General features: G+C 43.4%; 1 protein-coding gene across 2 annotated transcripts in view; it reads left to right on the top strand.

Annotated features, from left to right (window-relative positions):
* The window catches only part of LOC115193875 (PH and SEC7 domain-containing protein 1), a 45,872-nt gene that overhangs the window by 8,146 nt on the left and 12,444 nt on the right, over positions 1-25,282 (top strand). The window contains exons 2-10 of one of the 2 annotated variants that reach the window (XM_029752990.1): positions 2,839-5,395; positions 5,498-5,609; positions 8,234-8,774; positions 8,983-9,447; positions 18,047-18,238; positions 22,333-22,413; positions 22,530-22,642; positions 23,015-23,073; positions 23,316-23,405. In XM_029752990.1, the coding sequence (XP_029608850.1) occupies positions 3,014-5,395; positions 5,498-5,609; positions 8,234-8,774; positions 8,983-9,447; positions 18,047-18,238; positions 22,333-22,413; positions 22,530-22,642; positions 23,015-23,073; positions 23,316-23,405 (4,035 nt within the window). In that variant the 5' untranslated portion in view covers positions 2,839-3,013. Of the gene's footprint in view, positions 1-2,838; positions 5,396-5,497; positions 5,610-8,233; positions 8,775-8,982; positions 9,448-14,074; positions 14,955-18,046; positions 18,239-22,332; positions 22,414-22,529; positions 22,643-23,014; positions 23,074-23,315; positions 23,406-25,282 lie in introns of those variants that run through there. The other variant, XM_029752991.1, reaches the window with a different exon arrangement.

Raw genomic sequence — 25,282 nt, 5'->3', positions numbered from 1 at the left:
CCCCCCCGCCCTCTGTACCATGTCTGGCACTCTCCCAGAAAAGTCATGGCACAACCCTGTTTTTTCCCTGGGATCTCAGATAGTTATCACCCCCTGTGTCCAGCTGCTGTGTGTGTGTGTGTGTGTGTGTGCATGTGTGTTTAGGGTCTGAGATGATTGGATCATTGGCGCTAATTCCCAAAGGCCATTTCAAGGCCTACATAAAGATGGGAGATACACTTTTAGTTCTTGCTGAAATGGGAGATGATTGTTTGTTAATTTCCAGACAAAAAAGCATGATCTTTTCAATCGAAATGAGACATTCATTACTTTGCCTTAACTTTGTCTGGCCTTGGTAACTACTGTCTTACTGGTATAGTGTCAATGAAGCAAAGGAGGAGAGACTTTTAAGGAACAGCAGTGGGAGAGGTAAAGGGATATTTCTCTCTACCTGCTACACTGATCACTGGTGTCTGAGTGTCTGTACATGTGGTGTGTGAGGATCAGACTGACAACTAGGGCCAGGACGATACCAATATTGCGATACATAGTATCGTGGCAAGGAAACAAAACACGACGCGGATTTAACTTCTTTAGGAAAACAGCCCTAATGTTGGAAACAAACATCATTATGTTGTCATCCAGAGTCACATTTATTTATTCTCCAAACAATAGCACACTATTTTACATGCAGCAGGTTTTTATAGGAACTAATATTAGAGCAGTGTGCTAGCATTGGTAATGGTTGGGGTCTTCCTGCTCCTCATGATTTGTAGGGTAATGACTGTCCTGCCGTGACTAAGGTAGAGACAACAGAGTGAACAAGTTCCTCAGAAGGTGGGCCCATGACCTCTGATCTAGTGCAAAAAGGAAAAATATTGCGAGGTTGACCCTGTTAGAGCCACTTTAGAATTTCACCAGATATTATATCAATTTCGATACCAGAGAGACGCAACAAATTCTGATATCTGTGTACTCAAACAAACTGAGGGAATATTACACTTGCTATTCTAGATTGAGGATGTGGTGAGTGTGAACTTGACAGACTACAGATTTGGATTGATAACAAAACACTTGGAATGTGGAATTTGTGGGTAAAAGTAGGAACTTGTCCGCCTGCTGTTCTCTCTTGTTTTGCTTCATTCTGAGCCGTCAAGTTCAAGGATCCTTCACCTGTGAAAATAGAGCTCTGTTGGATTAATCAAAGCTAACAGGCCTTTGGCCAACAAGCAGTCAGACACGTTAGTGGAGTCTATCACAGATACAACCATCTAAGCAAGACCTGTTCTGTATCATAACCAACTGTTTACCGTCATCACTTATGATACCATTACTATTTCTGGCTATATCCATACCCACATAAAAAAATACTACAGTTTACTATAGAATGCTGTAGAATACTATACTACACACTGTAGTATACCTTCATGTTGACCTTCAAGCTGACTTGTCTAGTTAAATAAAAGTTTTTTTAAATACCTCAATCATGTGTAGTACTTACTATAGAATGTTATAGTCTACTGTAAAATACTACAAAAACAAAGTAAATACTACAGTAATGTTAGCAAAAACACTACAGTAATTACTAGTGTTTAATTAACATATACTGTACCCTGCCCTTTCCTGTCCCCAAATGCCAATTTGTGCCACCCATAAGTCAGAAACCTACATGGCAAGTATAGACCATATATTTGGTATTTTATTAGGATCCCCCATTAGCTGTTGCGAAAGCAGCAGCTACTCTTCCTGGGGTCCACACAACATGAAACATGACATAATACAGAACGTTAATAGGGAAGGACAGAAATACATCAATTTAAGAAAGGCCTACATCTGAATGCATACACAGCAACTATCTGGGTCAAATAGGGGAGAGGCGTTGTGCCGTGAGGTGTTGCTTTATCTGTTGTTTTTTTTTAAACCATGTTTGCTGTTCATTTGAGCAATATGAGATGGAAGGGAGTTCCATGCAGTAATGGCTCTATATAATACTGTACGCTTTCTTGAATTTGTCCTGGATTTGGGGACTGTGAAAAGACCCCTGGTGGCATGTCTGGTGGGGTACGTGTGTGTGTCAGAGCTGTGTTTGTTGACTATGCAAACAATTTGGAATTTTCAACACACTATTTGTTTCTTATAAAAATAAGTGATGCAGTCAGTCTCCGCTCATCTCTTGGCCAAGAGAGACTGGCATGCATAGTATTTATATCATCCCTCTGATTTACAATGAAGAGCAAGACGTGCTGCTCTGTTCTGGGCCAGCTGCAGCTTAACTAGGCCTTTCCTTGCACCGCTTGACCACACGACTGAACAATAATCAAGATAAGACAAAACTAGAGCCTGCAGAACTTGTTTTTTGGAGTATGGGTGGTATATTGTGTCCCTACAAGTTATTTACAAAAAAGAGCAGAAGCTCTGAACTGTTGATTCAGACCTCAGTCCTACTTACCTACAGGTTATGGAACATTTGCTCTGAGTATTTTGTCCAGTAGATTTCTTTAATACTACAATACAGTCCCATAGTATACTATAGTATTTGGTTTTGTGAGTAGGCCTAAATGTTAAGGTTTTACATTTCAGATGCACAAGTTCACAACCTTGAACCTCGGTCAGAGTGACTGGGAGTAAAGCTGTTATCGATATCTGTTTCGCTTACAGTCACCCGCCCAGGGGAACGCATCCCTAGACTATGGTGTCATGGCGTGACTGGTAGACAATAGCATGACAGCGTCACCTCAGGTTACAAAGATGGATTCTGAATTCAGTAACAGTCTTTGATATAATTTCGTGTAAGTTTGTTTTATTGTCTCTTTAAAATAACATGTTCCTAATATGATGTTCTCTCTTTCTCTTTGACAGACTGAAAAGAAGATGAGCAGAGCAGCATGGCGACGAGACCTGACAATCATCCTCCAGCTTACTGACCCTCACCAAATGGACCCATTTTTTTGTTTAATTTTGGGTTAGAAAGGAAGCTTAGGAGACAAACAACAAGAAAGAGACAGAGGCCTGCACTGAGGCCAGTGTGAGGACCATGTCTCAGTCTGGCAAGATCCTGCACTTGTATGTGGAGGTGAGGTCTGTCCCGGAGGAGGAAGGGAAGGAGTTGGGGGGTGGCGCGGAAGGGATTCACCCACTAGTGCTGCAAGAGCCGGACATCCTACTTCAGTCCCAGCGCACCCCCAGCCACTCCACCTGTACCTGCACCTCCACCCCCAGCCCAGCCTCCATGTCCCCAGGAGTGGTGCATAATGTTGGGGGCAGCAGTCCCAGCCTCACCCCCTCCAAGTCCTCCTCTAGACACTCTGTCAGTTTCCAGCTGGACCTACCGGACACCTCGGGACCGCCCATCCACCACAGGCAGAGTCTGCCTTACGAGGGGACTGGTCAACTGCTCTCCACTCTCCAGCCTGCACCCAATGGGCCGCAGCATGGAACTCTGGTGCGTCCCCGCTCCTCAGACATTGAGCACTACCACGGGAGGGTGCCCCTATTACCTGCCTCCTCTGGGATAATAACGGCCCCCTCCACTCCAACCAGTGGGTGCAGGTTCTACGATAGCTCTGGTGTGGGGGATGAGGGCAAGCGCTCTGTGGTCAGCTTTAGCTACATAGAGAAAGCCAGCATTAAGTCTGTGGACAGCCCCTGCAGTGCTTTGTGCCAAAGTATACCTGAGAACCCCTTCAGTAGAGGAATGGAGGAGCGGTATCTGCCTGCCCACCTCAGGAAGAGGCTTAGTGACCCTGTGTGGTCGGACAGCTGGCAGCCCTCCGGTAGCTCCAGCCCCAAACTGTCCCCCAAGGACTCCCCCTGTCTCCGCAGGGCCACTCTGGACACTGTAGCCAGAGAAGCCACCTACAGGGCCATAGAGGAATTTGGCTCCCCGGAACTGAGGCGCAGACTGGCAGCCTACAGCCCAGACCAGAGCCCCAGCTTTCCCCGGCACTACCAGCAGCAGCTCCGCTGCAAGTCCTGGGTTGGGTCCCCAGTCTTGCCTCAGGGTACCAAAACACTGCCCGTCAATCCACACCTCATAGACGCAGACAGGAACCGCAGTTTAAATGGCCTCACCAGAAGCCCAGCTTCTGACCAGCTCTTCGTTCAAGCCAGGCAGTCCTACTACAAACACACCAAGTCCCCCTCCAGTGTTCGCCACCACTATGGTGTCCATAACCACAGGCCAGGCCTGGGGGATGAGAGCCCCAGCTTGTCCTCCAAGTTCCGCCCGCCTTTACCTACAGGGAGACCCACTGCAATCCAGCATGACATACCAGCAAGCATGTCTACCAGCACCTCAGCCTCTTGCAACCAGAGGACTAGCAGCCAAACCAGCAGCCACACTCCTAGCGATAGCCACTGCTTACCCAACAAGGTCAACTCCAAACCGTCAGATCAGTCAAATGGCAGCAAGCTGGGAGAGGGATTGAACCAGACCAGTGGCAGGAGAAGTATCTCCCAGGCCTCTAGCCCTGACATGGCCCGTAAGCTGGCAGAGGAGGTTACCAAGCTTCCCACCATCCTCATGGACAGGAGGACTCCCTCCCCCACCCCGTTCCAGGCTGACTCAGCCAGGTCAGAGAGCCCCAGGCCTGGCTACCACTCTAGGAAGTCTCAACCCTATACCACCTTCCAGGGCACGGATTCTCCAGCCCAGCCCCACCCTGAAGCTAACAGTAACACCCACCTCCAGGACCACAGGTGGACGGACAAGGAGTCTCCTAGTGTTGGATGCCACTCCAGAGAGTCCAGACCAGGCCAAGGCTCAGGGCAACCCTCCCCTCTCCTACAGCAGAAGGGCATCTCCTCCTGTACTATGCCAGCTACGCTGCACCCAGTGGTGGCGTCCCACACTCCTATCATAGACCCTCGGCTGCAGAGAGCTGAGCTGGTGGCGAAAGATAGCCCCACCCTGCACCGCCACCAACCCCCACAGTACATGGGAGACCGGGGCTCCCCTGGCCTGTATAGGAGACAGTATGACACCCTCTTTGACAGGGGGGGTTCGAGGGACAGCCCGGAGAGCAGCAGGCGCCTGGTTATAGGCCATGACATGGAGCCACCAGACAGCTGGACCTCCAGGATGCAGCAGTGGAGGGAGAACGTGTCCGTCACGGACCAAGACGAGTCCAATAGGGAGGATCAGAATGCTGATGGTGATGGATTGTGTGTGGTGACCAAGGAAGAGCTGATGCAACAGGGGAGGGATGAAGCAGCTGTGTTGGGGGATAAACATGGGGTAAACAGGGGGGAGACCCAGGATCATAGCGGATTGCTGGGGTCTTCCCAAAGCTCCAGTGGAGTGACAGGCAGTCTGGAGGAAAACAGTCAGCCAGAGAGGGACTGTCTCTCTGCAGAGACATCCAGCCAGTCTAGCCAGAAGAGCAATGACACTGAAGACACTGCTTCTGGGATGCAGGTGGGTGAGCGAGAAATTGTGTGTGTAAGAAAGACTGTTTACAAGTGTACATTATACTTTATCACCTACTCAATCATTCTCACTGTCTTTCATCTGTTGTAGTCGGACAGCCGCTCCTCTGTGCTGGGCTCGTCCTTGCACTCCCAGAGGATTGCCCATGCCAAATGGGAGTTCCTGTTCGGACAGCCCACAGAGGACTGCCACGATTCTAAAGGTGGGCGGTCCTGTCCTGAAAGAGCTCTAATCACTGTCTTACTCCTCCTCCTCCTCTAGTTTAGACTTCCTAGTTCGTCAGCCCCTTCTCGTGAACAAGCAGCTAGCTTCACAATATTCCTGTAATCCAATTAGCTTTGGCTAGATTTGGCTATAGAGCCATCATGGCCTGGCATTAGCGCTGTCCTTTTTAAACTCTGACTGGCTCGCTTCCTTCTCTTGCAACACAAACTCTTTCTTTGTTTACCCAAAAGGTTACAGCACTTTATTGATAGTTTAGAGCAGGGGTAGGCAAAGAGATTTAGCCAGGGGCTGTTTTGGTCAGGGGGCTGGAACATAATTATAATAATTTGTACTCTGCAAATTGACCACAACTTAGACTAAAAAGAGATTGTATTTAAAAATACGATAATTTCATACCTGGATTATATTGAGACACGGTCACATATCATTTATTTTGTTTGTGGTAATACTTGGGAACTGATTTCCTAAATTAAACATGACTAAAAAGGATAATCATTAAAACATTTAAATTTTTTACTAAAAACTTTGGGGGGCCACAAATTATCACTCGCTGGACGGTTTTTGCCCCTCAGGCTGCCTGTTGCCGACCCCTGGTTCAGAGTCTACACGTCTCCGCATCACATGTCTTTCATTTAATGTGTACTTTCCTGTTAATTACATTTAGACCTTAGAGAATCTATCCCCTTGTGTTTGCTTTATATTTTCTTTATCCCTTCTCTTCATCTCTATCACTCATCTTCTACCATTCACTATTGAATCACAGTACTCATCACAGACAGTGTGTTATAGGCCCCAAAACGGTGAATGTCTTCACAATAAACTGTACCGTCATTATAACAATCTATACATTTATAGAACAGGTCATTTTATTACATTTCCATGGTCTTTAGAACAGATCATTTTACTTAGTGCGACAAAAATATTGAGGGCTCTATTTTAACAAATCTAACGCAATGGTAAATGTTAGCGCTGGTGGTAGCATTATAGTTTTGGGGGTGTCAAATATTTTTGCTATTTTCAAAACCGGAATTATGGGCGCAGTAACTGGCGACGGTGCAAAAGGGCTTTGTTTTGATGAATAAACATGTTCTGGGTGTGTCGAGGCTTGGGCCTTCATTAGCCAATCAGAATGTCCTCCAAAGGCTAAATATATGTGATTGCTTCAAGTTGTATATTTTTGGTCTCTTATGTATTGCGTTGTCATCAACTCCAATTTGAATGTTACTCCATTATAGCCTAGTTCATTAAATAGCATGCACCATATTTGCTAAATATGTTGAACATGTTTGCAATCCACATTGTTCTTAATTCATTGCTTCAATATGGAAATACATTGCTAAACACAGGCTATAGCATTAATACTAATATAGGGGCTAGGCCTACTGTAAAACGCAGCATGGACATGCCAAGCGTAGTAAATAATCAAGATTGAATTCACTAGGCTATTGATAAGGCCTAAAAAGACAGTGTATAATAAAAATGAAGCAACAATGTTTTTTAAATAGGCTATGTCTATATACAGTTACAGGCACCATAATTGCTCCCCGTCGGCGTATAATACAGAGAAGGCAACTTGGACTATGTAGTTTTACACACATCCAAACCTTTCACAGGAGCTGGATAAAGATCCAATATAAAGAGAAAGGGGGAATGTCCACTCACCGTTATACACCTCGCAAATGTCATGTTTTATAAACATCATGGAACCATCTGACAGGTCATATTTGCACTTCTCCAGAAAGAGCAGTTGAAATCACATTACTTTCGAGCCATGTACATTCTCACCATAAACCCATAGATGGTGACTTTTGAATAAGTTTTTTTGATTTTGATCAAATGAAACAAAAAACGTTTTTTTTTAAACAAACAACATTTTACTTGAAAAAGTGAAATGCAGGCATGTGAATAATGAAAAAGGGGCAAAAACCTCATATTTCAAAGCACTCTCAGTAGACCATTTATTCATGGGCTACTTTTGGCTAATGGCCAGGATAAAAAGATGCACCGACGTGAAACTGCTAAACCAGCCTTGATTAAGGGGAGGGTAGGCTATGCTTGGTTTTTAATCGAAATGGGGGGGAAAACCATACGGTTTCGAAATACAAGATTCACTGGCACAAAAGGCATATCTCTCCTTCCATGGGTACTGTGCGTCAAGGCTGGATAGGCTGCTCTTCCCCTCTCCAAATCCAAGTCGTTATCAGCTGCGTTACCGCTAAGACCTGCTTTTTGTGGGTCTTAAAACTTCGCATGAAATTGTCACTTTTACACCGCAAATATTGCCACCCCTCCCACCTCAGCGCAAGTGAGCTGATGTTAAACAGGTAAATTGATGAACCTGGCGTTAGGGCTGGAAAATGCCATTGCGACAGTTTTTCCATGACACAATTGCAAACTAACATTCATAGAGTAGTCAGTCCTCTCAATACACTGTACCATCGTAATGGAATACAATCTATACATTTACTTCTGGTTTTTAGAACAATACATTTTTGATTATGTGTGCATGGTTTTTAGAACATACCGTTTGACTAAGTGCAAGATGACTTGGTAAACAATATTCATACTCACTTTTACATCCTGTCTTTTTCGATATCCTAGACTCTACAGCCCCCCCTAGGGGCACCTCCAGCGAGTCTCCCAAGCCTACCCCTCCCTCCTCCCTGCCCCTGAAGCCCACAAATCACTGGAGGGGGCTGGACGATGAGGGACAGAGTTTATCCTATCACAACGTCCAGCAGGTGGAGGTGGAGCTGGTGACTCCGTCCCCAGTCGCTGTGGTTGGCATCTCACCCAAGACGGGCATCATCCGGAAAACCATTAAGTACTCTGAGACGGACTTAGATGCGGTGCCCCTGAAATGCTATAGGGAAACAGACCTGGATGAGGTAATGTTAGCTGAGGCCCAGGCAGAGAGAGAGAGAGAACAGGAGGAAGTGGAAGTGGACTCTGCCTTTGGGAGTAATCGCAGCGTACTGGGCACCTCGGCCTCCAGCGCCAGTACCATAGTCCACACTGACGGAGAGGTGGAGGAGCTGGAGGAGGAGCTGGTGAGCTGGGCCAGTGTGAGGATGCAGGGGGATAAGAAGAGACAACATGCCACCCATGAGGATAATCAGATGTACGGTCTGCTGATGAAGGGGTGAGACATTCACTGTTCAAACACCATACCTTGAAAGCAAATATAGAGATGAGTTTAACACCTCATACCTACAGTACCTGTACCTACCTCAAATCTAAACTAAAATGTCTTAATTGAAACAATGTACAGATCTGTTAAACTTGTAGAAAAAAAATGTCAAGGAGTATCCCATGTTAAAATGTACATGTGTTTTTTTTTCTTCCTGTAGTCGTCCCTTGGACCACATATCGGATTCCCATTCAGCACTCAAGTCCCCCATCTCATTGACCAGCCCTCGCAGGACCTCTGCGGATGGCCTGGACTCCTTCAGCCACCACTTTGAGAGCATTGTGGAGTCTCACCGGGCTAAGGGCACCTCCTACAGCAGCCTGGACAGCGTTGACCTCTTGACCTCCAGCGGCCCGCCCGTTTTCACCTTTGACCTTCCCACCCTCACCCCTGAGATCCAGAGCCAGATTTCTGAGAGTGTGCGTCACATCACGGAGCTGAGTTTTGCCACCCTGGCCCATCCAGAGCCTCCCAGGGTGTCTGTCCCTGTCCGGTCTGAGAACACCCTGGCCCCCACAGGAGACGGGCTCAGCAGCTACTCTGAGGATTCTACTTCAGGAGGGAGGTCCTGGTTGGAGAAGGACTCAATGAAAACTAAGTCTAACTTAGACTTTCCTCTCATTAGGTGAGTGACAGAGAAACAGTCCAACTGAAATCATGGACATCAAGGTATACTTAATTTAGACCGTTTTGTATCAGCAACTTTGCTGTGTCCGTGCAGGAGAAAGTGGTAACGTGCACGCGCAAAGTCACAATCCCTTCACCAACCTCTACAAGATTGTTTAGCTGTGATATCTCTTGAGTGCATTTGTGTGGTTGGTGGTGGCAACACCTACAGTGAGCTCCATTTTTGTTGTTGTTTTGGCTCTGAAGTGATACAATGGCAATGACTGGCAGGTTTAATTTGAGGGTATTTTCATCCATATCAGCTGAACCGTTTAGAAATTATAGCACTTTTTGTACATAGTCCCCCCTGTCAAGTATATTGTACAAATTCACTTATGTGTAGTAAAAAGTTGAGTATTTGGTTCCATATTCATAACACGCAACGACTACGTCAAGCTTGTGACTCTACAAATGTTTTGGATGCATTTGCTGTTTGTTTTGGTTGTGTTTCAGATTATTTTGTGCACAATAGAAATAAATGGTAAGTAATGTATTCTGTCAATTTGGAGTAACTTTCATTGTAAGTAAGTATAGAATATGTTTCTAAACACTTCTAAAATAATGTGGAGGCTACCATGATTATGGATAATCCTGTTATTGTAATGGTGAGAGTTTAGCATGTCTTGGGGGTATGATATTTACCATTCATTTCTATTGGGCACAAAATAATCTGAAACACAACCAAAGCAGACAGCAAAATGCATCCAGCAAATTTGTAGAGTCAAAAACGTGATTTTTCTAAATGGTTCACCCGATCTGGATGAAAATACCCTCAAATTAAAGCTGACAGTCTGCACTTTAACCTCAGTCATTTCAAATCCAAAGTGCTGGAGTACAGAGCCAAAACAACATCAAAATTGGCACTGTCACAATATTTTTGGAGCTCACTGTATTTTGCTATATGAAGATCCTATTATAAGATCCTATTATGCTGTTTCATAATGGTAAACCGCTTAATACTGCTTCGGTTATACATCTCTTTACTGCTCCTAGATGACCTACAAAAGGACTGTCACTAAAATCTCATGCCATGTGTTGTCCCTTGAATGGTTGTTCCCAATTATTTTGATTGCATTCGGAGTTTAGAGCCTATAATCTAAGCATGTGTGACATATGTTTGGTCTGGCATTTCCAATATTGACAGATAGTGTCTGTTTTGTATATAGCTGTTTTGATCAGCATCTGGCTGACCTGACCAAATGAGCCATGTAGAGATGCTCCAGACTCGCCAAAGCTCAGAAGGCCTGATGCTAGAGCGCAAATAAGACTGAATTGCCTCCTTCCCACAGTCTGTCTTTAACTGTGCCATGCATTTCACCATCACATTCACCTCAGGGGGGGTCTGAGCTGAGGTACTCTGAGCGGGTCGTGAGTCCTAGGTGTCTCAATTCTCGAGTTCCAATTCCTATTATATTAGGATATCTCTCCTAAATATGTGTTTGAAAGGAGCCTCTGGGTACTCACTACTCCTAATCTAGAGGGCAGCAGGTAGCCTAGCAGTTAAGAACATTGGGCCAGTAACCAAAAGGTTGCTGTTTCGAATCCCTGAGTGACTAGGTGAAAAATGTGTCTGTGCCCTTGAGAAAGGCAGTTAACCCTAATTTGCTTTTGTAAGTGTCTGCTAAATGGTGAAAATGTAGTACTTTATATACCTATGGAACTCAACCGCAGAGATTTAGTTGTACCACTAGATGAGGCCAGAGAGCCATTGTTTCTTTTCATGAATGTTTATCCAGAAAGTATTTATTACCAGTACAGCACTGTCTGTTACATGGTATTGGATTGAGTGTGTTGTGGTTTGATGTCCAATGATTTTGGTCAAAAGTTTGAACACACCTACTCATTCAAGGGTTTTTCTTTGTTTTTACTATTTTCTACATTGAAGAATAATAGTGAAGACATTAAAACTATGAAATAACACATGGAATCATGTAGTAACCAAAAAAGTGTTAAACAAATCAAAATATATTTGAGATTCCTGAAATAGCCAACCTTTGCCTTGATGACAGCTTTTCACACTCTTGGCATTCTCTCAACCAGCTTCATGAGATCATCACCTGGAATGCATTTCAATTAACAGCTGTGCCTTAAGTGAATTTGTGGAATTTCTTTCCTTAATGTGTTTGAGCCAATCAGTTGTATTGTGATAAGGTAGGGGTGGTATGCAGAAGATAAAAAGACCAAGTCCATATTATGGCAAGAACAGCTCAAATAAGCAAAGAGAAACGTCAGTCCATCATTACTTTAAGACATGAAGGTCAGTCAATGCGGAACATTTCAAGAACTTTGAAAGTTTCAAGTGCAGTCACATAAACCATCAAGCGCTGTGATGAAACTGGCTCTCATGAGCACCGCCATAGGAATGGAAGACCATGAGTTACCTCTACTGCAGAGGATAAGTTCATTAGAGTTACCAGCCTCAGAAATTGCAGCCCAAATAAATGCTTCAGAGTTCAAGTAACAGACACATCTCAACATCAACTGTTCAGAAGAGATTGTGTGAATCAGGCCTTTATGGTTGAATTGCTGCAATCAAACCACTACTAAAGGACACCAATAATAAGAGACGTGCTTGGGCCAAGAAACACAAGCAATGGACATTAGACTGGTGGAAATTTGTCCTTTGGTCTCTTGGAGATTTTTGGTTTCAACCACCGTGTCTTTGTGACGCGGTGTGGGTGAACGGATGATCTCCACATGTGTATTTCCCATCGTAAAGCATGGAGGACGAGGTGTGGGGGTGCTTTGCTGGTGACCCTGTCTGTGATTTATTTAGAATTCAAGGCACACTAAAGCAGCATGGCTACCACAGCATTCTGCAACGATACGCCATCCCATCTGGTTTTGGCTTAGTCCCACTATCATTTGTTTTTCAACTTGACAATAACCTAACACACCTCCAGGCTGTGTAAGGGCTATTTTACCAAGAAGGAGAGTGATGGAGTGCTGCATCAGATGACCTGGCCTCCACAATCTCCCTAACCTTAACCAAATTGAGATGGTTTGCGATGAGTCGGACCGCAGAGTGAAGGAAAAGCACCCAACAAGTGCTCAGCATATGTGGAAAATCCTTCAAGACTGTTGGAAAAGCATTCCAAGTGAAGCTGGTTGAGAGAATGCCAAGCATGTGCAAAGCTGTCATCAAGACAAAGGGTGGCTATTTGAAGAATCACAAATATAACATATTTTGATTTAAGATTATTATTTTTTTGGTTACTAGATGATTTCATGTGTTTCATAGTTTTGATGTCTTCATTATTATTCTACAATGTAGTGGCTAATAATCAAGTTGGTGTTTATTTTCATTGCAAGGTATAGTATATCAGTCCCACCAACCCTTCTAAAAATGAAATTATTATAACTTTGTTTACAGGACAAATGATATTAATAGGGGCCTGAGAATCTGAGTACCCGGGTCCTATTTGTGAATATTCATTTATGCATAAGTGTACATTATATAAAACATGTGTAGGCATACACTGGATATGAGTATCTTCCCATCTATTCAGTGAGTGAGCGTTTCCATGTGTGTTTAGCGTCACTGGTTTCCCTGAAAGTCAGTCAAACCCCTTCTGCCGTGCCACCTGGCTCCTTGGTTGCTCCGCCTTTCACGTCAGCCAGCCAATCCGATCTGTAGTTCAGCCAGCCATACGGGGTAACCATGGCAACTGCAGATTAACTTCCTGGACCATGTGATTTCAGGGTTTTAAAATAGAAAAGAGCCAGTTGAGTGCGAGGTCGAGCACTCTTTTGGACTATTAAGTCACAGGAGGCGATGGTATTAACTGCAGCGGGGCCACTGACACAACTCCTTTTTCAAGTCACACCATGAACTCAAGTCTTTTGATCAAACTACAAAAGGCAGTTTGATTTGAATCGAAAGCTCATTTAAAGATGTGTCCAGTGTTACAAGTTCACTTTGAGAAAATCAAGTTCACTTCAGTTGGCTTTTGATCCACAAGACAACAAGAGACCCATTGTTCTAGAGCCAGACTTGTTGGACTGAGTGGTCTGGAAGGAGTCTTATCTTTGGCTAGATTCTTTACTTAATGTGCCAGAAGCCATGTCAACAATGACTTTAAAATACGAATTAGTAAAACCATGAAGTCTGTTCTTTGGTAGACATGAAATATATTTATTAGTAAAGGAATAGATCTGGCATCATCAGTCTGTATGATGTCATTGTTGTATGCTACTTTCCTGTAGCTCAGTTGGTAGAGCGTGGTGTTTGCAACGCCTGGGTTGTGGGTTCGATTCCCACGGGGGGCCAGTACAAAAAAAATGCATGAAATGAAATGTATGAAATGTATTCACTACTGTAAGTCGCTCTGGATAAGAGCGTCTGCTAAATGACTAAAATGTAAAATGTACTTTGATTATCTTTCATTTCCGTTTGTTTGGCTTTACTGCAACACGGACACACTTGAGTTTTACTGAAACTGTACTGGGATTTAAATCTGATAGGCTGCATGTGTATTTGTTTAGAGAGATAGGAGCTGACAGATGTGAAATCAGAAAATAGGTTAGAAACATAGAAAGTGGGAGGGGAGGTAAGGGGAGACGAAGAGAGAGGGGGAAAGGAGGTGGGATTGCAGCCCTGGAGAGAGGAAATGCATGCTTTCTCCAGCAGCGGAAAATAGCCCAGCTGATGAGCCATCCGCAGAGAGAGGCACACGGCGGATACTGACTGAGAGAGAAGGCAGTGAAAGACTTGAGAGTGACCGAGTAACTGAGTTCAACAAAGATCCTGCCAAATTATTACCACACTGGCTTGGATACTTCAGAGTTCAGATTGAGAGCTACAGGCAGAGACGGAAGAGGAAGAGACACCCCACTCTGTTTTTTTTCTGGTTCAATGAACTGAGACCAGACCCAGCTGCTATTTCATTCACACCCAGTTAAGTAGACCGGAACTGACCTTTAAAAAAAAAATGGCCTAAGCAAAGACAGTATGAAACTCTGTGGTGGTTTAGTTCCTTCAGGCCACAGAGTTTCTATCTTCATTTATCCACCATCTTTGCTACAGCGAGCCGGAGAGGGAGGAACTGACCGAGCCAGAGAGAGTTAAAGAGAGACGGGACAGCAGGGGAGGACAGCAGGGGAGGACAGCAGGGGAGGACAGCAACAGGGTAACGGCAACAGGGTAACGGCAACAGATTAGGGCGCCGAATAAGGCAGAGCGAGTATCCAGACACCAAGGAGGGGAAATGGAAGATAACATGTTGTGAAATGCACAATGAGGCTGTGCTAGGCTCCGGCTGAGAGCTGTGTCGGTCGTGTGGCTGGAGATTCCATGTGGTCAGTGGGATAGAGTGTTGACCGGCAGGGTTACCTCACTGCAGCGTGCCGTGGTTGGGTGTGAAAGGGGCAGGGCTCTGGGGACAACATGGCACGCTATTTGCTCTGCTGGGGGGGCGGGGCTTTGGAAGACGGGTACCTGTATGCCCCCTACCCAGCCATCTACCGGTGAGTTCCCCAAGGTACTATACCTACATCCGTCTGTCTGTCAGAGGTGTGTGTGGACCTCGACAGTGTTATGGACAGCAGAGATTGACTTTATCATGTGTGTTTTTTTTTTTTTTTCTTGTTTTTTTTTTACATTTTGTTACAAATGGTCTAATGTTATGAAATGAATTTGAGCTGATTATCTGTGTTGCTGTGACTCCTAGCTGGCTGGACAGTGTTATACAGTGTCTGGTAAGAAATGGGTGATGTACATTATGTTGATGTACAGGGTGGGCGTGACAGTGTGTGTTCAGAGACGCTATGTGGCACTTCATGGTGTTATTGATGGAGTGATTAATACCTGTTGGCTCTGGTCCCTACGACAGAGACTCACCTCAGTGTTCTTAGATCAGCTAGCAGGCTTGGCTTCACCTGGGGGGGGACATTCTAGAATGTTACGTTGTCCATGGGCCATGTGTTGGTATTTGTCCAATAATTTCAGCTTTTTTGCCATTTCCTGACCTTTCAACTGAATCAGCAACATAGATTCCTGTTTATTGCCTCTGTATATAAACTGTAGCGCCTAGATTCTGGCTCTGTGTAGATTGCGAAATTGAATTCTTGATTAGGGTGTATATTTTTGGTTTATTTAGAAATGTGTTGAGTGAAACCCCTTGACGTGACTCATCTGATTTTCCAGGGGGCTTTTGCTCTGAACTATCTGTAAAGCAAGAGCGAAAACACTTAATAATTCATAGCACAGATGGGAACTGGGATAAAAGCTCTAAGATATTTCCTAACAGGGGAAGCAATGTGACTCCTTCAAGTAGGCCTAATAACTTCCACAAACAACTCTCAGTGCCTGTTGGGGGGAAATGTGTGTGTGTGTGTGTGTTGTAACATGCGTAGACGAATACTAACTTTCCAAGATTCTTTGTAGCTGTGGTATCTTACAGTGAATACATGATCTTATATGCTGTGTCATCTTTAGTGACAGTGGAATGTGTTGCCTGGAGAAAAAGGGCAATTCAACAAAGTGAGAGACTGCTGCTCTGATCTATAGCAAAGCCTGAGTCAAAGAGCAAAAATATCAGAGAACATGTAACTCCCATTGTTCAGCTTACTTTGGTTAACTTTTAGATGTCATAGCTTCAACTGTAGCTTTGTATGTCCGTCTTAGTTGGAGGGTTTCTTCTCAGTGGTGATATGTTGTCAGCCCTTGTCAACAAAGGCAAGACTGAGCACTTTCTCAGTGTCTGTGGAGTGTGGGTTGACTGTTCTCATGATGCAGCAAAACCAGTTTATGAAACTGAAACGGGACATAAGATGTCGGTTTGCGATGGAGACAATTTGTATAACTTTACAACCAACTTTACAATCGGTTGTAAAGTTAAGGACATAACCTGGTAATATAAAGGCTGAAGGCTGTGGTCTGGTTTAAATGTTGAGACTTTTCTGTAGAGCTCCATGGACGCTGTTGAATGAAATGTCCACCGGCCACTCCTGCTAGCGTCCCAAAAGAACAGTCTCCCTCGCCACACCCTGGAAAATAAGTCTGGGAGTCTTTCTCTCTCCCTTTCTGTGGAGGAGTGGATCATAAACCCATTGTTTTAAGAATAAACAAACTCAGCCCCCTGCTACTTATCTCCCCACCCACCTCCTTTGTGGTGGACCATTCTGTCAGAGGGGGTGACCCAAAGGGCCGGTGGAATAAACCAAACACAACCAATAAACAGGGGTGTTCTATATCCTGAGATGGGTTGCTACCTTGCTGTGGAGGTCTGAAAGGAGTCATGCGTTTGAGGAGGAACTCTCTTGGCTTAAAGCAAGGTGGACTACTAACCAAAGGACCATGCTGTTAATTCGGTAGGGCAGATTACTTCATCTTATCTAGATGGGGATTCACCCACTGTAGATGCATGGGCATTTCTGCGATGAATGGATGTAACTCTCTACCATGTAGGAAGGACTTGCTGACAGTTCCATCCAAGCTCTTAAATGAGCTCTGATTTATTTTTTTTAATTTTTTTTCTCAAATGTCTGCAGAAACATAAGTCTAACTTTAGTCAATTTGCTTTGTGACTATCGTGGGTGTAGTTTGTGTAGACTCAAATGGAAACGTTTAACCTTTTTTGAAACTCTCTTTTTAATAGAGAATTTCAAATTTGAAGAATGAATTGACATGATGGTGATTTATCCTTTCCGTACATGACTCATATCATTTGCATACAGATTTTCCACTAGGAAAGAGCTTATTAGTTAAGCACTGTGCGTGATCTTTTTCTAGAAATTCTCCAGCGCATTTACATTTCAGAAGTGCAATAAATGGACCATCCTTTTCGACACAACCAAAAGCACTGACGTTTTCTGGTAACTTTTTTTCCTTCTCCATTTGATTAATAACAGCGTGGTTGGGTATAATAATTTTCAATCCACGCATGTTATGAGCTGTAGAAGAACATTCATGCACAGAACCCTTTTGATGTTGTTCAGAAATGGAGAGAGTCCTATGGGGGGGGGGGGGGGGGGGGTCATGTTTAGATACTACTGTGAATAGACATGTTAATACTATGCCATTCTATCCTATTAATAAGCGCCTGAAGGTGGAGGGGCTGGAAATAAACTAATTCAGCTGCGTGTTGTGAGTGAAAGCAATGCGGAGCAATGGAGAAAATCGACGGGTGTTTCCCTTGGAGACAATGGATTTAATACAGAGCTCATCTCTGTGTACTGCATGTTAAAATAGATGGAAGTTGAAAGGCTTGTATGGTTATAATACAGGTACATGGTTGGAATAGTGGTTCTGTTACATTTGGCTATATCCTGCCAAGTATGGAAGGGCTGTGTGCACACTTCCCATGACAATAACCTTGGCACCTGCTAGTCAACTGACTTTCTAAATATGGCACCTGCTAGTGCCAACTGTCTTCTTTACTATGTGCCAAGACAGTTTGGCACCGACAGTTTTATTATTATACAGTTGGCAAAAGGTAATACAGTTGAATTCGAGACAGACCCAAACCTGTCCCGAATAATCGATTGTTACCTAGCTACCTGTTTTATAATGGGGCTAGAACAGCTTCATGTGAGTCATCCCTCTTGTCATCTGTCAGGGAGAAGCCAGGCCACCGGGCTCCAGACCCGTTCCCACAGCAGGACGTGGGCGAGCACTTGGCCCTGGGCAGCACCGAGTCCCTGGCCAACGGCAACAAGGCTGACCTGCAGGCTGCCAAGCGCCTGGCCAAACGCCTGTTCAACCTGGATGGCTTCAGGAAGTCTGACGTGGCCAGGCACCTCAGCAAGAAGTGAGTTTACTGGAACACTACATTTAGGACGTGTGTGTGTGCGTGTGCGCTCAGTGGTGTAAAAATACTTTTAAAATCAAATTTCATTGGTCACATATTTAGCAGATGTTATTGCGGGTGTATAAATGCTTGTGTTCCTAACTCTTAACAGGGCAGTAGTATCTAACAATACACACATCTAAAAGAATGGAATTAAGAAATATATAACTATTAGGACGAGCAATGTCGGAGTGCCGTTGACTGAAATACAGTAGAATAGAATACAGTATATACATATAAGATGAGTAAAACAGTATGTAAACATTAAAGTGACTAGTGTTCCATTTATTCAATAATAGAATACAGTATATACATATAAGATGAGTAAAGCAGTATGTAAACATTATTAAAGTGGCTAGTGATTCCATGTATATAGGGCAGCAGCCTCTAAGGTGCAGGGTTGCGTAACCGGGTGATAGCCGGCTAGTGATGGATATTTAACAGTCTGATGGCCTTGAGATAGAAGCTGTTTTTCAGTCTCTCGGTCCCAGCTTTGATGCACCTGTACTGACCTCACCTTCTGGATGATAGCCGAGTGAACAGGCAGTGGCTCGGCTGATTGATGTCCTTTGATCTTTTTGGCCTTCCTGTGACATCGGGTGCTGTAGGTGTCCTGGAGGGCAGGCCGCACCATCCTCTGGAGAGCCCTGCAGTTGCGGGCGCAGTGCAGTTGCCGTACCAGGCTGTGATCCTGCCCGACAGGATGTTCTCAATTGTGCATCTGTAAAAGCCACATTTCTTCAGTCTCCTGAGGTTGAGGCGCTGTTGTGCCTTTTTCACCACACTGTGTGGGTGGACCATTTCAGATAGTACTAAAAACTACTTAAGTAGTACTATCTGTACTTTATTACTTATATTTTTTACAATATTTTCCTTGACACCAATGTTCCAGGGCAGTTCCCCGGGGACTGCTGCACAGAATAACAATCAGCCTGCGCAAGATTGAACTTCACTCAACTTTCTAGAGTTTTCCCCGTTGGTTAACACTATTGTCAACGTTTCCCTTTACTGTGGTGATTTTGATCGAATCAACGCAATATTAGCCACTTTCAATATAACATGCATGAAAACAAGACTAACTATGCAAAGATTTTGTTGGCAGATTTTGTTGGCAGACTGCATCGGAGTAGGATTCTATTGCGACTCGGGGCCCTACTCTACACACTGGTGGTGCGCCATAACCAAACAGAGCTGCAGTAGGCCTGTATGCAAATGACTCATTTCCATATATGGATTTGTGTCATTCACTTAGAACTGGATTGTTTTACAGCATGAGTTCACTATTATGATGTGCTTGTTTTGAGATCAAAGCCAGAGTTGCATGTAGCCTTGTGTGCACATTTTGTTTATACTCTTTGCTGTATAGTGAGTTAATAGCCCAGTTATAGCTAATTTGTACATTTTCTAGCCATCTTTGAAAAGCGAATCAGGTAGAGTTTTTATTTTTATTTTATTTCTTAAAGGGGCAGTGTTGTATTTTGAGACAAGCTTAAATAACCTAAGTAGCCATAGGCAGAGGGTAGCATAACTTGTCTTATTCTCTGTAATAATGGTATGGGAATAATAATGCATTTTATTTTGTAAAGTGGTTTCTTGCATCAAACAAGACAACATGTTCAGTCACCTCCTTGCCTGAAGGACAAGTGGATAAACAGGTTAATGTCAAGCCCTGCATGGAATGTAGGCCTACATTGAACACCACACATTGGTTGCTACTGTAGGCTGACTGATAGAACAACTATTTCCATATTAAAATGTTATGTGATACATTTTCTTCATTGTTTTTTTTATGGTAGGCCACAGTAGCCTACTTGGCCACTGTTAAACAGTAAATGAAAGCAGGTACAGTCTGTGTTCACAGTAAACACGTACCGGAAGTTGCACAGAAGTTTCAAGTATGCGCTTAGCAGACCTGAAATTTGCTCCGTGCTGAAAAATATTAGAGGGTACATTGCTTGACATCCAAAAGTACTCGGTACATTTTGAATGCTTAGCAGGACAGAAAATTGGTCCAATTCACACACTTATCAAGAGAACAACCCTGGTCATCCCTACTGCCTCTGATATGGTGGACTCACTAAACACATGCGTCATTTGTAAATTGTTGGAGTGTCCCCCTGTCTATCGATAAATATATAAAAACAAGTAAATCGTGCCGTCTGGTTTGCTTAGTATAAGTAATTAAAAATGATTTTTACTTTTGATACTTAAATATATTTAAAACCAAATACTTTTACTCAAGTAGTATTTTACTAGGTGACTTTCACTTGAGTCATTTTCTATTAAGGTATCTTTTATTTTTACTCAAGTATGACAATTGGGTACTTTTTCCACCACTGTGTGTTTTGCGTATTCTTGTCTGTTTGGTTAATACAATGTATACAGTTGAAGTTGGAAGTTTACATACACTTAGGTTGGAGTCATTAAAACTTGTTTTTCAACCACGCCAAAACTATAGTTTGTTAACAAGAAATTTGTGGAAAGTCGGTTAGGACGTCTACTTTGTGCATGACACAAGTCATTTTTCCAACAATTGTTTACAGACAGATTATTTCACTTATAATTCCCTGTATCACAATTCTAGTGGGTCAGAAGTTTACATACACTAAGTTGACTGTGCCTTTAAACAGCTTGGAAAATTCCAGAAAATTATGTCATGGCTTTAGAAGCTTCTGATAGGCTAATTTACATCATTTGAGTCAATTGGATGTGTACCTGTGGATGTATTTCAAGGCCTACCTTCAAACTCAGTGCCTCTTTGCTTGACATCAGGGGAAAATCAAAAGAAATCAGCCAAGACCTCCTAAAAACATTGTAAACCTCCAAGTCTGGTTCATCCTTGGGACTAATTTTCAAACACCTGAAGGTACCATGTTCATCTGTACAAACAATCGTACGCAAGTATAACACCATGGGACCACACAGCCGTCATACCGCTCAGGAAGGAGACGAGTTCTGTCTTCTAGAGAGTAACGTACTTTGGTGAGAAGAGTGCAAATCAATCCCAGAACAACAGCAAAAGACCTTGTGAAGATGCTGAAGGAAACCGGTACAAAAGTATCTATATCCACAGTAAAATGAGTCCTATATCGACATAACCTGAAAGGCCACTCAGCAAGGAAGACGCCACTGCTCCAAAACCGCCATAAATAGCCAGACTACGGTTTGCAACTGCACATTGGAACAAAGAGTGTACTTTTTGGAGAAATGTCCTCTGGTCTGATGAAACAAAAATAGAACTGTTTGGCCATAATGACCATCGTTATGTTTGGAGGAAAAAGGGGGAGGCTTGTAAGCCAAAGAACCCCATCCCAACCGTGAAGCACGGGGGTGGCATCATCATGTTGTGGGGGTGCTTTGCTGCAGGAGGGACTGGTGCACTTCACAAAATAGATGGCATCATGAGGAAAGAAAATTATGTGGATATATTGAAGCAACGTCTCAAGACATCAGTCAGGAAGTTAAAGCTTGGTCGCAAATGGGTCTTCCAAATGGACAATGACCCCAAGCACACTTCCAAAGTTGTGGCAAAATGGCTTAAAGACAACAAAGTCAAGGTATTGGAGTGGCCATTCCAAAGCCCTGACCTCAATCCCATAGAAAAGGTGTGGGCAGAACTGACAGTGTGTGCGAGCAAGGAGGCCTACAAACCTGACTCAGTTACACCAGCTCTGTCAGGAGGAATGGGCCAAAATTCACCCAACTTATTGTGGAAGGCTACCCGAAACGTTTGACCGACATTAAACAATTTAAACGCAATGTTGCCAAATACTAATTGAGTGTATGTAAACTTCTGACCCACTGGGAATGTGATGAAGGAAATAAAAGCTCTACTATTATTCTGAAATTTCACATTAAAATAAAGTGGTGATCCTAACTGATTTAAGACAGGGATTTTTTTACTAGGATTAAATGTCAGGAATTGTGAAAAACTGAGTATAAATGTATTTGGCTAAGCTGTATGTAAACTTCCGACTTCAACTGTAGTTACAGTAAAATACTTTTGATATCTTTGGTTTGACCGGTCTAATTGTCTGTATCTTGTCATTCTGTAGTAATGAGTTTAGTCAGATGGTGGCAGAGGAATATCTCAGTTACTTCAACTTCTCAGGGCTTACTATTGACCAGGCAATACGGTGAGATCTCTTTCAGTGGAAATGGTCAAAATATGTAGCATAATGTCCAAGTGATTTTTATTTATTTGTTCTTTCGTTGAATAGTGAACACTCACAATGCTATATGTCTTCCACAGAGCCTTCCTGAGGGAGTTTGCCCTCATGGGAGAGACGCAAGAAAGGGAGCGAGTGCTGGCCCACTTCTCTAGGAGATATCTACAATGCAACCCCAATGCAATACCTTCTGAAGGTTAGACCGGTTGAATGTGTATTTGTGTATGTATGTATGTATGTATGTATGTATGTATGTATGTATGTATGTATGTATGTATGTATGTATGTATGTATGTATGTATGTATGTATGTATGTATGTATGTATGTATGTATGTATGTATGTATGTATGTATTATGTATGTATGTATGTATGTATGTATGTATGTATGTATGTATGTATGTATGTATGTATGTATGTATGTTGAAGTTGTTACAGTTTTAAGGCTGTTAAAGAACACATATTATCGATATACTGTGTGCCACTGTGGGGCACTCTTACGCTGATATTGCATTAGAACTCACTGAAACATCTCTCGCGCGCTCTCTCTCTCTCCCTCCCTGTTCCAGACAGTGTCCACACTCTGACCTGTGCCCTGATGCTGCTCAATACAGACCTGCATGGTCACGTGAGTAACTGTGGGTGAGCCAGGGGCTAGAGAGCTGTGGAGGGAATGTGGGTAAAGAGTTGGAAGTTTTCTGGTCGAAAAGATAGACCATTGGCTTGAGCAGAAAAACCACTTGGCCCTGGTTATAGCTTATAAATATGTAACCTATATGCTATAAAACATCAATACAGACCTAAAGTTGTCCTTCGAGGGGTCCTTAAGCAGACAGTGTGAGTAAAGATGCTTATTTTCTCCTTCCTCAGAATATTGGCAAAAAGATGTCCATTCTGCAGTTCATCAGCAACTTGGAAGGACTAAACGATGGAAAAGATTTTCCTAGAGAACTGCTCAAGGTCTGTTGAATTAGTTCAAATATACAATAGAAACTAATATAGCTTGATGTGTTGAACCAGGTGCGTGCGCGCACACACACACACAGTGGGAACCTTGGTTTAGCTGCAGGACCTCAATTTGACGACATGATCTCTTGATATCCATGATCCGGTTTCAGTCAATCTGTTGAGGGAGCTTTTTTTCCCCCAGATTGTTGGTTGACATCAGAGTAACTTACTCCACTGACTGGCAAGCCTGCTCAGACGATATCGAGAGATGCATGTCCTGAAAGCTGTCAGAGAGACCTAATGTTTCTCACCCTCAGATGCGTTCTTTTACGTGCGTGATCCAGCATGACGTATTTTCTCCCTGTTGTAGTGGAAAGGGCTTTCTGTCTTTTTTATAAAGGATTTGAATCTGTTGACCACCTCTGAGCTGTTGTTAACAGCACCATATTGTGTAGATCAGAGAGAGAGAGAGTCAACATGTTCTACCTTCCACCCTCTCACTCTCTGCCTCACTCCTGTGAACAGCATCACCTCCTACTCCCTTGTTTTCATCTCCCTCCCTCCTTCCTGTGTTTTTCAGTTTCTCTTACTCATTCTGTTACAAATCATATCACCGCATGGCAGAACATTTTCCATCTGCCTGCTTCTGTTCTTCCCTCGTTCTCCATTTCATGTATGACGTGCATCTTTTTCTCTCTCCCTAATTGCTCCTTTGCTCTTTGTCTGTGATATGTGTTGTGTTCCTACCTTTCTGTTCCACCTACCTCTGCGGGAGCTCATCCCAACTGCCCACAGAGATTACCAAGCTTTGCTCCTCCTCAGTCTCTCTGTTAACTATTCATATCACAGCTGAGTTATCACAATGATGAAATATTAGGGAACGCTCAGCAATCCACCTTTTGTTTGTCTGTTCTATTGGTGCAGAGAGAGGAGGCTGCTACAGTACAGTAGTCAATGGGGCAGGGCTCATATGGTAAATTACTGGTGACGGGTGAGAGGGAGGACAGGCCTCTCAGTAAATGGGAATTTGGCTGTCACATGGTGCCGCCTGCTGTGATGAGCGTTTTGTCATGGCATTATCAGACAGGCGTTACAAATCACTCTGTCTTTCTCACTCGCTGCTTCCTCTCTTTCTCTGTCTCTCTCGTTCTTCCTATCCATATTATTCTCCATATCGTCTCTTTTCATAACCTTGTTGTCAGTATTTTGTGTACAGTGTGAGTAATGTTAATGTGTCTGTTGGGCGGTGATTATGCAGGGTATGCTAATGCAGACAGTGTGGTGTATGAAAATATATGCACTCACTACTGTAAGTCGCTCTGGATAAGAGTGTCTGCTAAATGACTAAAAAGTCAAATGTAAAAAAAAGAAGTGTACATTTCCACGTTTTTCTCTGGGTGTCAAGGGCATAGTTCTCTGTTGCTGTAGCGCATATTAACACAACTCACTACAGTGGAGAAGTTCACTGTACAGTTACTGTCATAGGAAACCTAAACGGTGAGTGCATTGACATGATAACGAGTCTGTGTTCATTGAGCTCACTTTGTGAATAGAGATTTTTATTTTATTTCACCTTTATTTAACCAGGTAGGCCAGTTGAGAACAAGTTCTCATTTACAACTGCGACCTGGCCAAGATAAAGCAAAGCAGTGCGACATTAACAACAACACAGAGTTACACATGGGATCAACAAATGTACAGTCAATAACACAATAGAAAAATCTGTATACAGTGTGTGCAAAGGAGGTAAGGCAATAGATAGGCCAATAGTGGAGAATTGATTACAATTTAGCAATTCACACTGGAGTGATATATGTGCAGATGAGGCTGTGCAGGTAGAAATACTGGTGTGCAAAAGAGCAGAAAAACAATATGGGGATGAGGTAGGT

The sequence above is a fragment of the Salmo trutta genome, chromosome 5 (assembly GCF_901001165.1).
Source record: "Salmo trutta chromosome 5, fSalTru1.1, whole genome shotgun sequence".
Taxonomy (NCBI): domain Eukaryota; kingdom Metazoa; phylum Chordata; class Actinopteri; order Salmoniformes; family Salmonidae; genus Salmo; species Salmo trutta.
The sequence above is the reverse complement of the archived record's forward strand: the minus strand, read 5'-3'. Positions and strand labels throughout refer to the sequence as shown.